Raw genomic sequence first — 17,130 nt, forward strand, 5'->3', positions numbered from 1 at the left:
ACAGTCACCCTCAGTTACTGCGGGAGAAGCCTGAGGCAGGGAACCTCTAACACTGAAACTGCCGAGGTCGCTGGGCGGGTGCTTTGTGCCATGAGGAACCTGGATTTTATCCTAAAGCCTACAGTGAAACAATGAAGGGTTTTTAAGCATAGTAATGAAAAGATCTGATTTATGGTTTTTTAAAAAATTACTGAAGTCACTGTGCAGATTATGGTTTGTGGATGCCCAGACTTGAGGCAAGAGGGTGGTGGTGTCTGGATCAGAGGTAATGAGAGCTTGAACTAAATTGGTGGTGTCAGGAAAGGGGGTAGCTTCAGACAACACTTAAGATGTGAAGGACCATGACAAGGAGGACGGTGTGGGGAGTAAGAATGAGCGGGATCTGGCCTGGGAGAAGAAATGACACAGAAACTATTAAATGTGTTTGGAAATGTAAGGATGCTTGGTTTTAGTGGAGAGAGGAATGAAGACTATCAGTCAGCTTGGCCTGGTGGGTCTCCATATTTGTCAAAGGGATATGAAAGTTTGAAATTTGAGAGCAAAGTTGGGCATAGAGTTCATTGTATAAACCTCTGAGATCACCCAAGGAAGGTGAGTCTATATAAAGAGAACAGTAGGCAAAAGTTATATCCCCAGTAGAACAACAAGGTTTAATTGGCCAACAAAGGAGAGCTCCACAGGGGTACGAAGAAGAAAGTCAGGCAGGACGAGAACAAGAGAGAATAGGCACACCTCGGAGACATTGCGGGTTCAGTTCCAGACCACCCCAGTAAAGCGAGTAGTGCAGTGAATCGAATCACATGAAGTTTTTGTTTTCCCAGTGCATAGAAAAGTTACACTTATACCACACTGTGGTTTATAAAGTGTGCAATAGCATTGTGTCTAAAAATGTACAAAGCTTAATTTTAAAACATTTTATTGTTTAAAAAAGTATTAACCATCATCCGAGCCCTAAGCAGGTTATAATCATTTTGCTGATGGAGGGCTGATGTCTGCTGACTGACTGATCAGGTGGTGGTTGCTGAAGGTTGGAGGTGGCTGTGGCAATTTCCTTAAAATAAGACAACGAAGTTTGCCACATTGATCAATGCTTCCCTTCACAAACGATGCTCTGTAGCATGCAGTGCTGTTTGATAACATTTGCCCGCAAGAGAACTTGTTTAAATATTGAGCTCAGTCCTCTCAAAGCCTTCCACTACTTTATCCGCTAAGTTTATGTACCATTCTCAATCCTTATTGCCATTTCAACACTCTTTAGGCATCTTCACCAGGAGTAGATTCCCTCTCAAGAAGCCACTTTCTTTGCTCATGCATAAGAAGCAGCTCCTCATCCATGAAAGCGTTATCATAAGATTGCTGCAACCCAGTCGCATCCTCAGGCTTTCATCTAATTCCACTTCTCTTCTTCTTTCCACCACATCTGCGGTTACTTCTTCCACTGAAGTGTTGAACCCCTCAAAGTCATCCATGAGGTTGGAATCACCTTCTGCCAAATGCCTGTTAATGTTGACATGTTGACCCCTTCCCTCGAATCGCAAATATTCTTAACGGCATCTAGGACGGTGAATCCTTTCCAGAAGGTTTTCCATTTACTTCGCCCAAGTCCATGAGAGGAATCATTCTGTACGGCAGCGAAAATGTAGTTCTTTCATAATAAGACTTGAAAGTCAGAATGACTCCTTGACCCATGGGCTGCAGAATGGAGGTTGTTTTAGCAGGCATGAAAAGAACCTTAATCTCCTTGTCCATGTCCATCAGAGCTCTCGGGTGACCAGGTGCATTGTCAGCGAGCAGTAATAATTTGAAAGGGATCTTTTTTTTCTGAGCAGTAGGTCACAACAGTGGGCTTAAAATATTCAGTAAACCATGTTGTCAACAGATGTGCTGTCATCCAGGCTTTGCTAGTTAGTGCATTTCATAGGACACAGGCAGAATAGATTCAGCATAATTCTTAAAGACCCTAGGATTTTCAGAATGGCAAATGAGCACTGGCTTCAACCTTAAGTCACAGGCTGCATAAGCCGCGGCAATAGAGTCAGCCTGTCCTTTAAAGCTTTGAAGCCAGGCATTGACTTCTCCTCTCCGGCTATGAAAGTCCCAGATAGCATCTTCTTCCAGAGGATCGACGTGTCACCCACAATGACAATCCGTTGTTTCGTGTCGCCTCCTTATCTAACTATCTGGCTAGATCTTCTGCATAACTCGCTTCAGCTTCTGCATCAGCACTTTTATGTTATGGAAATGGTCTCTTTCCATTCTTTCCATTGGCTTAAGGGAAAGTTGCGGCTGGTTTGATCCTCTATCCAGACCACTGAAACTGTCTCCATATCATCAATAAGGCTGTTATCTTTTCTTATCATTCCCGTGTTCACTGGCGTAGTGCTTTTAATTTCCTTCGAGAATGTTTCCTTTGCATTCACAACTTGGCTAACCTTGTGGTGCAAGTGGGCCTAGCTTTTGGCCTGTCTCAGCTTCGTCACTAAGCTTAATCATAGCTAGTTTTGACTTCTAAGAGAAATGTGTGACTCTTCCTTTCACTTGAGCGCTTACAGGCCAATGTAGAGTTATCAGTTGGCCTAATTTCAATATTGCTGTGTCTCAGGGAATAGGAAAGCCCAAGCAAAGGGAGAGAGACAGGGGAACGGGCCGGTTAGTGGAACTGTCAGAGCACATACAGCATTTATCCACTCAGTTTGCAGTTTTACGGATGGGGTTCATGCTGCCCCCAAACAATTACAATAATAACTTCAAGAACCACAGATCACCATGACGAATATAATGATAATGACAAAGTTTGAAATAGTGTGCGAATTACCAAAATGCGGCACAGAGACTCGAAGTGAGCAAATGTACTGTTGGGAAAATGGCGCCAATAGAATTTCTGAATGCAAGGTTGCCACGAGCATTCAATTTGTAAAAAACACACTCCGTGAAGTTCAGTAAAACAGGTTATGTCTGTGGTATGTTCTAGAAGTCAAGGAGCCCTGGCTCAGTATTTTTCAGACTGATATTCCTTAGAACATAGGTATTGCAAGATATACTAATGAGAAAAAAGTATAGCTAAATGTATTTGGAAAAGTCTGGGTTTGAAAATAAAATGTTACAAAATATTAAAAATTTAGAAAATGGGAGTTCCCGTCGTGGCGCAGTGGTTAGCGAATCCGACTAGGAATCATGAGGTTGCGGGTTCGGTCCCTGCCCTTGCTCAGTGGGTTAAAGATCCGGCGTTGCCGTGAGCTGTGGTGTAGTCGCAGACGCGGCTCGGATCCCGCATTGCTGTGGCTCTGGCGTAGGTCAGTGGCTACAGCTCCGATTAGACCCCTAGCCTGGGAACCTCCATATGCCGCGAGAGCGGCCCAAGAAATAGCAACAACAACAACAAAAAGACAAAAGACAAAAAAAAAAAAAAAAAAAAAAAGAAAATGTTATACAGATTTTTAGTTGATGGAAGGACTTTTCCAAACCTTTGGCATATTAATAAATACATACTTCCCTAACGCCTTGACCTAATTAGAGGATGATGGTGAGGCCAAAAGGAGTGAATAGAGGTAGAAACTGAAGATTAGAAGCTTAGCAAAGGAGGGGAGACCAAAATAAGAGCAGCAAGAGCTTCGCTAAAGTGGGGAGGGTCCAGAGTTCCCCTTGTGGCGCCACGGAAGTGAATGAGGTTTCTGGTTCGATCCCTGGCCTCACTCAGTGGGTTAAGGATCCGGCATTGCCGTGAGCTATGGTGTAGGTCGAAGCCACAGCTCGGATCCCAGGTGGCTGTGGCTGTGGCGTAGGCCGGCAGCTGTAGCTCCAATTGGACTCCTAGCCCGGGAATCTCCATATGCCGCTTGTGTGGCCCTAAAAAGCAAAAAATGAATAAATAAATAAATAAATAAAATAAAGTGGGGAGGGTCAGACCAAATGCCAGGTAGAGAGAATAACTGTTTAACAGCAGGGAAGATAATATTTTCTGAAGAAAACTGTAGAAAAAAAGATAGCAATAAACGCAGAGGCAGAAAATCTTTAGACAGAAGACATGAAAATAAATGACCAAGTTAAATTTTCTCCAAAATACGAATGCTTCAGTTATTATACAGTCAGGATGGACAGATGTTCTTAGGTGAATTTTTCTAGGAAAGGGCCATATATTTAACCATCTTCTCCAAGAGATACGTGAGCCCAAGAAGGGATCAGCACCCTTGCTCCACACACAGTCACGCCTGAGCTTTAATCTTTGGTTCCTTAACTAAGAAGTCTGGCATTGAGGGCCACCCATGTGTGTTTTTTTCCGTTTCCTCTCATACTGCTGCCCTTTACACAGCCTCATCACAGGCCGGCCTTATTTCCTCCTGTTCATATGCTGCATCTATTTGCTCAAACTCTTCTCCCTGCTTAGAGTGCTCTCCCTGCATGTGCGCCTATCCCACCCCTCCCCACCCAGGTGCCACTGTCTCATCCCATCCTGACTGTACCCCCTCAAACAAAGGCTAGAAATCACCACAGTTCTGTGACTGTTTGTAGAATTCTTCTTCTGTCCCTTTTTTTGGGAGGCAGGTACATAGAAGTAAATACCCTGGAGTCAGATAACCAGGTTTGAATCCTGCCCTCTACCATTCACTAGTTTTATAATCTTCCCTAAGTTACTCCAGCTCCCCAGCTCATTTTCTCATCCATAAAATGGAGATAATAGTAGGTGTGTCATGAAGAACCAATGAGATTAAGGCACTTCTAGTGCTTTAATGATGCTTAGTTAAAGCCCTCTCCCTATGCCACACTTGTTCCTGCCTATTTTCTTATCTTTGCTATGCATTATGAGTTCTTCGGGATAAAAACCACATCTTGTACATTACTGCATTCTCTCTTAGTGCACAAAAGCGTGAATAATTTTTGTTGACTACATGAGTGAATAAATACTGAATTAAATGTGTCTCACAACATTTAACTTACAAAGAAGGGACACAAACACTGGGGAAAAAAATGGCCATTTAAAATTATGCCATTTAAAAAATAATATGCATGTGATATAGCTGGAATGACCAATGACATCATAACTCTTACTTGTTTTAAGTGTATTTTAAAATTTATCTTTTCTATAAAATGCAGTGTCTTTCAAAACTTTTAAAGAACAATTTGAAATCAATTCCAGAAAAATATAAAAGATGTAATCTGTTATTTTAATTGGCCTTTTTTGCTATGACATACAAGTGTAACAATGGAGTATATAGTTTTCTACATTCAATTCCATAAACAGAGCTTCCATACCAAAGATTAAAGAGAGTGCTCCTGTCTTCAGGCAGCCAAATGGAAGAAACAGACTTCTAAACATGCATATATTCAGCATATTCTAAGTGCTGCCATAAAGATATGCCCAGGAAACCATGGGAACACGAAGCAAGGCACTAGTCCAACCAAGGGGGCCAAAGACGTAGTTCTCCTGGTCCAGTAAATTTAAATCATCTCCTCCGGTTTACTCACTCCTCTAGTCTAGTAGGAACTTACTCTTCTTGATCATCGAATGATATCCTAGTGCCATAAAAGAGTCAATACCCTTCCAGAAAGTGAAAAATGGATTCCATATGTTGAACTAAATGTGATATAACTAGAAACACAAATTTTAGCTGGCTCACCCATCAAATCAAAAGGCAGAGCAAGTTATCACAATGAACATTAAAATTATCACTGTTTTTTAGTATATTTTTGTGCTAGAAAATAACTCAGTAGTACTTTATTTGAGTATATATATATATTTTTTCTTTGTAAGCTTTTTCTTCTATAAAATCGCTGATTGCCTTTGCAGAAAATGCACTAGTTTTTGTTGGTTTCTTTTTAACATGAAGAATTATCTGTACTACAAAGGAATCAAAAAACACAAATGGCATGTGAAAGTTAGAGCCTCTGAGATTATCTTTCAGGAATTTTAAAAATTATTTATTATAAACAGTTTAAATGAGATTTTAGATCATATTCATGCAAAAGTAGATGTTATACCACAATTTTGTTAAAATTCAGTCTTCAATTGCTCATATATAGAGGGCACCATTCTTTCTGTTTCAGTCAATGGTAAACTGAGAGGTAGGTTTGCTCTGATCTAAAAAGATTCATTTGCATTTTAAGCACCCTCTCTCCTAGGCACATGCACAAACACCTCCATTTTCCTAATGCCTAAAGTTTTCCTGGGATTCCAAAATAAAGTTCCAATTTTCCCATATTCTTCAATAGTTTATTTGAAATTGCTTTCGAATGAAAGCATTTTATTCTTTTAATTCTATGGGGGAGACGTTTTCCTTAAATTGGTAGTGCCAGGATCTCCTGTCGAGGCTCAGGAGAAACTAATCAGACTGGTATCCATGAGGATGAAGGTTCAATCCCTGGCCTCTCCCAGTGAGTTCAGGATCCACTGTTGGCATGAGTTGTGGTGTAGGTCGCAGATGTGGCTCAGATCTGGCTTTGCTGTGGCTGTAGTGTAGGCTGGCAGGTACAGCGCTGATTCGACCCCTAGCCTGGGAACCTCCACATGCCACGGGCGCGGCCCTAAAAAGATAAAAAAAAAAAAAAAAAAGAATTGATAGTGCCATACTTAAAAATACGTCAAAAGCAGTGATAAATATTTTAGATATGTTAAGTCACTCATGCTATGAGTTATTTGTCTATACATTTTGTCATGCTGAAGAAATAACTATAAAATGTATTATATTTTTTGTCTTAAAATTTTTTTCAGAATGATACACTTTTTTCACTAAACATAAAGGATTTCAGATTAATTTTATCTCTTTTAAATAATGTCAGGATTTTAAGTTCAATAATTTTCAAAGATTAGTCAATGCTTATTATCCCCAAATAATGGTCTTTTACATGTTCTAAAAGCAAATCGAACATGTGGCTTCAAAGTAATTGAGGTTGGAGTAAATCCATATAGCTAACAAAACTTTTATTAATATTAAACTAAGCTTAGAAAATAATTCAAGTGATTCGAAAATATATCATGTACACTGAATATACATGAAGGTTTTTGCCAACTGAAAGTCATCAAATAATTGTAACAATGCCAGTTTTTAAATTGAAGTATACTTGATTTACAATGTTGTATTAATTTTTGCTGTACAGCAAAGTGATTCAATTATACATATATACTCTTTTTTAAAATATATTCCTTTCTCTTATGGGTTATCATAAGACACTGAATATCGTTGTAACAGATGCCGGTTTTAATTAAACATCAGCTCCTTGTCCCTATGCATATTCTTTGTCCTTCTTTATATTGAAATTTGTAAAGAATTTTAGCATTGTTTGAGAATTTAATCAGTATAATTGCCTTTTATAGCTAGAATGCTGTTGACCTCACCTCTAAAAAAATGATTCATTCCTGTATCTGAGACAAAGAAAAGGAGCCCCTGACCTCAGGAAACGGGCCTGACCCTTCCAAGGAGGCCTTGGTATTTTTGGGAGCTGGCCTGGGGCTCACAGCTTGTTCTCCTGTTGGACATAAACAACCTTACAGAAAGAACACCAACAGCAGATAAGGTCATATGATGATGTGAGGCAAAAGTCAGCTTTATAACTTTGTCTAAGCCCAGACAAAAACAAGGTCACTCAACATGCCACCTAAATACTAACCTCCCCTTTCCTGGTTAGATGAGTGACTGTTACTTCTTTGTCAGTTCCTTTTAGCCTAGGTCTAGTCCTAGATGGTATTTATTGACCCCCAATCACAGAATTATCATCATTCCCTGACAGAGCCCAATCCAGAGCAAAACCCTACGTCCCTGAACCCTTCCCCAAATGACTTAACCAAAGCTCAGATCCTACCGTAAGTCCCTCCCGAAGCCCTCTTACCTAGTCACTCCATGGTTGCCATGTCTCCCTCCTGGCCACGAGCAATAAACCCAACTTTCTCACCTACCTTTGTATTCCTGGTGGTCTCTGGCAGGAGAGTATTAACAACCCATAGCCCCAAATTGTGATTATTGAACTAGCAGTTAAGTTAAAAAAAAATGTAAAAGAGCTTTGTAAACTAAAGTTCTATTAAGAGTTGATGTGTTAAGACGTTTAGGCTTAGAATTTTGTTTTCAATAGAATCCTTCAAACCCACAAGTAGTTTTGAACATTCTACTTTTACAATATATTTGATGAATAGTTGCCTTCTCAAATATAAAACATATGTATTTTCTACTCTAGGTTTACCATCTCAACTGATTAAAGATCCTGTGGCTCTAAAGAGACGTTCATTTCTTCTAAGGAATCTTCTCTTTATGCTTGGGTGATCTTTGTTCTAGTTCACATTTTACATTAGCATTTAAACTAATGGCAAGTAATATCTCTATCCTTCTTTCAAAAATAGTCATGGATCAATATTTCTTAAATAATAGAGTGCCAATTCTAAAAGGTAAATAGCATTCCTTCTTTCCTTTTTCTTTTACCAGTTTAGGTGGCGGAATTTTGAACTATTGTATACAGCAATGCAAGAGGGGGTGGTTTTGTCCTATCCGTTTGCTTGACTGTCTTTTAATATCTGTCACTTTGCTTCTGTCTGTGCTTGACGGTTGATATTGCCATAGTAGTGATTAGAATGCATATATCTACATTCAGTCCCCAACTCACTACACCAAAGTTAGGAGATTATCTTCTAGAACAGAATCTGCCAAATCAACATCCCGCTGACATCCAGACATGCTGCCCTTTCTAAACTATTTTTATTTGGAAAGGGATCCTAGGTTTTCAAATAACGAGATCTTCCATATGGGAAATCTGCTGGTTTGTGATTGTGCCTTATGTAAACATTTTAATATTGGATCCCTAAAATCCAAAGGCTCCCCCAAAGGGGATTAAAACATAATCCCCTCTCTGTATTGCTGTAGTGGATTAACTCTATTCTCTCTGCGGCTGGTGTGCTCCCTGAAGGCTACAACAAAAAGACTCAGCGCTCCTTAAACATGCTATGGAATTGGAAGTTGTAATTGGAGATTTCCAAAGGACAGGGGTAAAAATGACACACTATTAAGGCTGAATATTTCATGAGTGTCTTTCTTAAAGAAGGACCAGTCCGAAGTCCTTTTATAAACCCCCAGAAAATCTCAATTCAGGAGAATGAGATTGCAGTAAAATCAAAAGGAAACGCGGTCGCCTTCCAGAAACACAGAGAAATAGGTAGAGAAAATGTGTTCCCTGTTAAAAGTTCACGGAATTGTGTACTTAAAATTCTAATTGTGTATATTTTGGTAAATCAGTTTTTATGGCTTTGATAATGTGTGCTATGATTTTCAATTTTTTTCCAATTTAATTGCTTGGATATGGTAAATTACTTTTTAAGAGAAAGAAGCGGTTCGCCATTTTTAATGTTTTTAACTATTCTTCGTCCCTAACTACCAGAAATTTTCTTTTAAATCAGAAATCACTGCCTTTTCATGTTTGGAAAGGCGACTTTTTTGAGGTTTTTATCAAGACCTAGTGATGCGTAGGGAAGACACTTTGTTTCCAATGTGAATCAGATCCCCTTCTTTCTCACCTTGCCCCCGTCAAGAGTAAGCCTCTTGGATTTCTCTCGAAGGGAAATATGAAAAGGGGCAGCCAGAGGAGCGTCCCGGCGGCTGAAGGGTTAAGGGAGCGGTTCGAACCGGCCCGAGCGTCGGGGGCTTCGGAGGAGGGCGCGGAGGCAGGAGGCGCCGCCGAGCGCGCGCACAGACCCTCCAATAAACACAAAGGAGGGCCTGGGGAATAGAAACCCAAATCCACTTGTAATCGTACAAGAGATTCGGGCATAATTACTTGAGCAACCTAGATTAAGATTGATGAGCCTTTAAAGTGGCGCTTCAGATCGACCGCCTGGCCCTTTGGAAAGAAAAACCTCATGGAGCTGAGGTGCACCCCGACTCTGCTCGGCCGCGGGCGGAAACGGCCCGCCCGAGACCCAGACCCGAGTCCGCGCGCCCCGGGGCGCCAGCCCCCCAGCGCCGGCTCCTCGGGGGTACCCAGCAGTAAAGCGAAAGCAGGGGCTTTGCGTTAGCCTGCACGATCCGGGTGCGGGCTGGCGCGAACACAGTTTGCTCAGAGCCACCCCTTTAAGCGCCACGGAAGCCGGCCGATTCCTCCGTGGTCCTCCTGCAGCCGAAACGCCCGGCTTTGTGCCGGACCGTCGGCGTGTGCCGCTCCCGGGGAAAGCGAACTCCGCTGCGGTCCCCGCGCAGCCGGGCCGGGCCTGCCCGCGGCGGCCTTGGCGGTGGCGGCGGCCGTGGCAGCGGCGATGGAGCCGTTCTCCCAGAGAGGGCTGCCTCCGCGGGTCCCGGGCCTGAGCGATCACGGGGGACTTGCCTTTTCAGTGCCTTTCGCCTGCAGTCATCGCGACTCTTTTGATTGTCTGCATTTGAGGGCGGCAATGGGAGGGAATAGAATGCGCCCTTACTGCAGAAAAACGAATACATTTTTTTTTCTGATTTTTAAATCTGTAGTTTAAGTCCAGGATAGCAAAGAAGGCCTCCCCTTCGGGGAATCTTAAAGGAGCAGTTAAGTAATCCCCCTTTGAATTAACATCCTAGTGCGTGAAATTCTTAATTTTTGACTTCAACTTGGGTGGAGGGAATTCGAAGTAAGCACCTTAGTAGGCACACTTTCTAAAAATCTCTTTTACTGAAGCTTAGTTCCTCTAGTTCCTGAAGTTGAGCACTTTTCGAATGCTTTTCTGAGATCGTTTTGTTCAAACGTCTTACAATTTAATCGTTTTTGACTTAACCTCGGTGAGAAAAATCACTGCTGCAATTTTCGTTCTTTTCAGCATAAGAAATACATTGAATGTCTTCATGTGCGCGTATATCGGTGTGTGCAGGCCAGTATTCATCCTCCCTCAAGATGCAAACCCGTTAGCGCAGTGGAATTTATATCTTGAGACCCTATACCCATTCCCCCGTTCCTGACCATCTCTGGAACCCTGCTGCCCAGTTTAAGGGTTTGCGGGATGGCTGGTCTTTGCCGGCGGTGCTGCTTGCCCAGGGTCTCTCAAACGTAGGTTAGGTGCTCAGAGGAGAATCAGGGCCTCAGAGAGTGAGTCTGTTCTGCACTTTTAAGTCGGTTAATGGCAGCACTTGACCATCTACCTAGGATTATCTAGGCTGAGATGGCAAACTTGCTTGCGAGGAATCACTTGGTATCCTGACTTCTTGGGTTTTTATGGAATTATCTGTTTCTAGTCTCACTAGAAGGTAATGTGTAAAAGCCAAGCACACCTATCACATGGAAGGAGCTTGCCGCGTAGCAAAGATACACTTCTTAGTGCATCTTTGAAAATAAAAACCTACGATTCCTTTCTGAGAGGGAGCGGGACAGGGGCACGGAGGCACAGCCTGACTCAGGTGCCCTGTCTTTCAGGCCCAGTGGTTCTCAGCACTCCTGCCCAGCTCATCGCTCCAGTGGTGGTGGCCAAGGGAACTCTCTCCATCACCACCACAGAAATCTACTTCGAGGTAGATGAGGATGATCCTGCCTTCAAGAAGATCGACACGAAAGTGAGTTACAGTGATTCTGGGTGCGGTACTGGTGGCTTTGTGGCAGGAAGTGGCTTTCAATTTTGCTGGGTTTTAAATGACAGTGGGGGAGGGGAGCACATTGCCCGTCTTTCTTGTAGAAAATAAAATGAATGAAATAACGCATGCTCTATTTTATGGGATTGAAGAATATATTAACGATTCTAAATCCTGTATCGCAGAGCGTGCACATTTTAACCGTCTCTTACATGAGTGCCTTTGTGTGCACTTGGGCAGATTTGGTAGTTAAGCCAGTTGCTCCCAAGTCCCTGGGGTACAGCATCTGAGGATCTCTGGGAAGACTGGGAAAGGGCTCATGAAATTTCTTGCTAAGACCACTTTTAATTTCCAAAAGTGTACCTTGCAATATGAATTATTGTTCATTGAAAGGTTATAAGAAAACGGGGGGTGCATTAGATATAAATTCATCTCATTATTATATCCATTTTTCATCTTCTGAAATAAGAATGGGTTTTAAATGTGAATTTAAGAGGAAGAGAAACCCACTCTCTGAGCAGCTTTCATTTACAATGTGTATGCATAGTGTACACTGGTGCTCTGAGCTTTACAGTTTGTATTTTTCCATTCATGTTGTGCCAAACAATATACATTTGGACGATTTAAAATGTATAAGTGTTTATTATATATTATTGTAAAATTTTTAAACCTAAGTATTCAGGCAGCTCTATACTTCTGTACTTTCTTCTGATATCAGTTTTAATGTTGTTTTAACTTTTATGTTATTGTGCCATTTGTAAACTTTTTTTCCTGAGATTAAAATCAGGAACATGTCATTAGATAATCAAGCATCCTTTTACAAAGACGTTCCTTTAAAGTATTTTCAAGGCAGTTATCCTAAAATAGTTAAAGACAAATGCTTTCATAGATCCAGAACTTTATTATTTATATTTAATTTGTATATAGAAATAAAACATTATAAAATGCTATTTGTAGAATAGCAATTGAAATTCTAAAATTTACTCCCACCACAATTAACTAACTACCTTAAGGCCCATAGGTGATTAGCCCTTCCTGCACTTGTTGACTGTTAAAATACTCTGAAGGATACCCATGGGACTTTTACTTCTAAATCCAAAAGAACGGAATTTGAAAATGAGTTTGAATGTAGTGCATTTGATGTTAGATAATTTAAACTACGTCTTTATGTTTTTATCATTGGTTTGCCCTATGAAGTAAAAAGTAACTTTGGATATCTGATTCATTCATTCCACCAATGAAACACTTCCTGAAGAAAATAAGGTTTGACATAAAATAGGTCAGAAATTATCTTCATTTTATTAGCACAGTTAGTTTTCACACACAAATGTCCAAAGTTTTTTAGGACTTTGTTAAGTTCATTTTCTCTTAGTCTGATTTTTAACTCAGCAGTCTTGACTGTCATGATATATTGTATCCTTATATTATCAAAAATCCTACAGAAGTATTAGCCCAGAATAGCAAGATTTCACAGGTAGATTTAAATTGTGTCTGTTGTAGAATGGAATAGCCTTATACAAAGTCAGAAACTGACAGTAGGTCATTCTCTTCTGCAACTATACAAAAAGAGCTTTTCTCCAATATTTTAAGGTTTTATTTTTAATTATTTCATTAGTATATTTCCCAAAAATGTTTAAAATATTCAAGTGGATTCGATTTTCAAAATGAAGCATTGCATCTTTTAACAGAAAAACAATTCAAAGTGAGACACAACAACTTTAATTTTACTTCATTTATTAGCTTCTAATTAAATAAAAACTGGCAACAGAAATTAAAATCTAAATCACAAAAGTAATTATCCAGTGTATTTCAAGTGCATTTTTCAAATATATAATTCAGATATTCAAGCGTTATTATATAAGCTGAATTCAAATTTCTTTGAATATATTTAAATAACATTTCAAGTATATTTATGGAATGTTAGAAATAGAACAAGCAATATATTTGAAACATAATGTAAACTTTTTAAAGTTCAGACACTTTTGAAGACAGATAAAAGTACCAAGAGGAAATCTACCTTTAAATTATATCTTCGTTAGTGGAAAATGCCTGGAAGTATCCAAAATGGCAATTCAACTTCTGTTCACCAAATCACAAAACACCAACATCCACACTTGCAAAGACAAAGTGAGATCACAATATTTGTTACAAATCAAAATATACATTACACTTCCCTTCAGATGGCATATCCAAATCGTGTTTACTCACAGCCAGATGCGCCTAAATCACCAGGATTGCTATAATCCTTTGATAGTTAGGCAGTGTTCATTGCGGTCTTGCGTTAGAGCCAGGCTGTTTTCCGGGTGTTACTGTGTACTTTTCAAGGGCGATATGAAATCCTTTGTAAAGAAGTCTTCTAATACTTGCGGGTTTGGGCTTTTCTCCATCCGCTTGGCTTTCCCTACTTCTTTTCCTTCCTTTGGAGGGGTGGGTGAGATGATGCCTAAACACTGTATTAGTATTCCTTTTCAAGGAAGAGATTGTTTGCACTGTCAAGTGGAATATTAGATAGGAATCGAACAGGAAGTCTACACTTCTTGAGAACTTGGAGACTAGGAATCACATTTCGGCTGTCGATTAAATTGTCCTCTAAAGTTTTTCCAAACTCTTCGGGTTGGTCAGGATCTCTCTTGCAAGTCGCCACGTTTGTTTGGCAGCGTTCTCCAGAGCCGAGTGAGGTTTGCCTTGAAACAGATCTAAGTTCGGTAAAAAGTAGTGAGGACACCGCCGGCACTGCAGGCAGGAGATAAGTTGCAGCAAAATCCCGTTAAGCCGATCACCCAGGCAAGACTCGTCCCAGTCCGACTCCCGGGGATGCTTTTCACACTCGTAGGAAACCAGAGTCTTCATGTGGTAATTGTTCAGGGGCTGGCCTGGCAGTTCGAGGTGACGATCCCGTAAGGTTTTGAGAATGGAGAGGCATTTCTTTCTGCAGCCCCCCATCTGCAGTCTGTTCTCTGCCTCCGCGAACTGCAGCACCCAGGCGTCGCTCTCCGCCGAGCTCTGCTTGCCGGCCAGGGAGTGGCACTCCTTGGACAAGAGGTTGAACCCTTCCGCTTTGACCTCCGCCACCCGGTTGGGTCCAGGCCAGGGGATGTGGGGAAGTGGCCAGTGGGCAGCACTCCTTGGCCAGATCCCAGTGCATTTAAAAGCCGGTGTGATCTGCACCACGTACCTATCTCGGATTCTCAGTTTCACTTCGCTGGTGTCTGCCACCATCTTTACCACATCCCTGTAGCTGCATTTGTCAACCGCTTGAGCCACCAGCGTCTGAAACCTGGACCGGATTTTTCGCGCCGAGAGGTAGCCGGAGGCGGTAATGAATTCCACCCAGAGGGACATGCTCCTCTTGCGCCCGTCGCTCAACTTGAGCACCGCGCAGCCAGGCAGCGAGCCGTCGTCCACAAAGTTGAACACTCCCATTTGGTTAAGGTAAAGCACCACCTCAAATTCGGTGGGGGAGATGACCTCGAGGCCCTCGTAGCGATTGTCCATCTCGTTGAGAGAGCTGATGAACCGCGGCTCCTGCACTTCCACCTCCTTCAGGACGTCGGAAACTACTTTGCAGACTTCCCGGATAGTTTTGGCAATGGCAGCTTTCCTGGCTTGGCATTTTTCGTTGTAGTATTTATTCAGATGGTAGACCAGCTTGGCCTGGGCCGCGATCATGTTGGGGCAGAGATCCGGATTGTACACCGGAGTCTCGCAGTAAGCTGTGGGATCCAATGCGGCTGCTAGAGCTGGAGCCAACTTCGGTGGAGAAACGGGCCGCGGCGCTCAGAAATGTACCAGAAACGTCTTTCCGAAGTGCTGCGGCGGTGGATTCCTAGCGGCTGCCTTCCCCTTCCTTTTATCTTTGAGCCCAGCCGGTCTTAAAGTGAAAGATTGGTCTCCCCCCGTCTCTGTCTCTCTTCCTCTTTTAAAGAATCCTTGTGTGAGAGAAAGGCCTGGAGCAATCACCTTCTCAGTAATAAAAACAAAAGTTGCGCTGAGACCCAGCAAAGCTCTTCCAGTAGTCAAAATAATCAACCCTTTTCGTATTTATTTACGCTTTCCCCGTGATCATCGTGTGTGCAGGACTGTTCATCAGATGGAGGAAAAGTGTGCTGAGTGTGAGTCGGGGGTGAGTGTGCGTGTGTATATGTCAGAAGAAGCTGCTGTTGGTTTGTCTAAGAGCCCAGATGCACTCGTGTGGAAATTATAAAGGCAGGGCCAGGCAGGCTGGCGGCCAATCGCCACTGGGCTCGTCACGACAGCCTCCGTCAGCTCCAACCCGGCTAATTAATCCCCCCTCATGGATATAGGCACACAAACGAAAGGTAGGAGGCTGCTGCCGGCAGAAAACCACCCAGGCCACCTAGACAGTTCTGGAAATCAAGAGGAATCTCTCAGCTTTGGTACTAATTGAAGCATATTGACGTTTTGAAAAGACTTGGCAAAGTGGTTCTCTTCTGTGCTGAAAACCCTGCTTGTCTTTTTACCGATGAAATGCAAATACAGGTGTACTAATGGTCATCCATCAATTGGTGAACTAGAAGGGGCTTTTTCTAAAACAAAAGTCACTAACTTGCATTTCGAGTAAGATAATTAATGGCTGTTAATCCTGGAGGTCTTTTTGAATGCAGGTTGAGAGTTTGCTCTTTCAAGTATATGCACGTTGGCTTATATGGACTAATAATACCTGTGTAATTTTCTGGATTGTTCCTATGTGAGAATTTTTTTTTTAATGTGACAGAGTTTTATCTATGTTTTTTTCCTCATTTGCAGTTGTTGAAAGGAATCTGAAAATTATGGCTGTGAGATGTCATCTACTCCAGTTTGTTAGGATGTTTTGTACACCCCTCCCCCCATCTGCAGTCCTCTTTGTACTTTGATAGACTTGCCCAACGTTATAACCAGGACCCTAAGTTTTATATGCAGTGGCAGAAACAGTGTGAAATAAAATACCTCAGTGATCGAGAGATTATTTTTTTCATAATGAGCTATATTTTAATGCATGTAAATTCAGGACAGATCATAGAGATGAGACCTACTGGCAGATAACCTAAACATTTGCAGGTCTGGGGTTTCTGGCTTATTTACAAAAGTATTAAGGATGAATTTCCTCTCCTAAGTGTCCTTAGTGGTCACCTGACAGCAGACTTCTAATTTTCTATTTTATGCGATTTGATTAAAGGAAATGCTTAAGATTTTAAAAGAAAATAAATTTGTAGTTATCCAGCGTTTGTAAATTTAAATATTGTTTTGGAAAACTTTGAAAGAAATCAACATTTCTAAATTTGGGAACCTTGCAGCAGAAGGGGGAAATGGATTTATGTAGACCATCTTTCCCCCCTGGTGTGTCCTTACCAACTGTGTCCTTCTTGTACAGGAAATGGAAGAAATAACACTTGGGGGGTCTCCAGTGGTTTTTAAACCTAGGCAGATTTTTATTTGCCCACCTTTAATTTAGATGCTCTCTCTTTCAAATTAAGAATATTTCCATCAGAATCCTATAATTCCTGGAACAGGTTTGTAGGCACTTTCTTTCAGAGCCACTTGTAACAAGATCTTGTTCCGGGCTCCCACTTTTACCCAGGCTTTTGATTTTTTTTCTCTTTTGCACAGGTACAGCATCATTCTTTCTCGTTATCCA

At 41.5% G+C, this 17,130-nt stretch overlaps 2 protein-coding genes across 21 annotated transcripts in view; one reads left to right on the forward strand and one right to left on the reverse strand.

Moving 5' to 3' along the window:
- The window catches only part of NBEA (neurobeachin), a 644,629-nt gene that overhangs the window by 426,957 nt on the left and 200,542 nt on the right, over positions 1-17,130 (forward strand). For all 20 annotated transcript variants that reach the window (XR_014819172.1, XM_021065197.2, XM_021065202.2 and 17 more), the window contains one exon: positions 11,344-11,480. Coding sequence is in view for 19 of the 20 variants with exons in the window: in XM_021065197.2 (XP_020920856.2) it covers positions 11,344-11,480 (137 nt within the window). In the remaining variant the exon portion in view is untranslated. The remainder of the gene's footprint in view (positions 1-11,343; positions 11,481-17,130) is intronic.
- MAB21L1 (mab-21 like 1) lies at positions 12,772-15,666 on the reverse strand. Its single transcript, XM_001927778.8, has one exon. The coding sequence runs from the start codon at positions 15,162-15,164 to the stop codon at positions 14,085-14,087; it is 1,080 nt and encodes a 359-aa protein (XP_001927813.3). The 5' UTR covers positions 15,165-15,666; the 3' UTR covers positions 12,772-14,084.

This window comes from Sus scrofa, chromosome 11 (assembly GCF_054392235.1).
Source record: "Sus scrofa isolate SSC_HxYL_T2T_F1_AM1 chromosome 11, Sscrofa_HxYL_maternal_Yorkshire_Landrace_v2.0, whole genome shotgun sequence".
NCBI lineage: Eukaryota > Metazoa > Chordata > Mammalia > Artiodactyla > Suidae > Sus > Sus scrofa.

Excerpts from the sequence above, each read along its gene's own strand:
- MAB21L1 (XM_001927778.8), bottom strand. The coding sequence starts at position 15,164 with ATGATCGCGGCCCAGGCCAAGCTGGTCTACCATCTGAATAAATACTAC.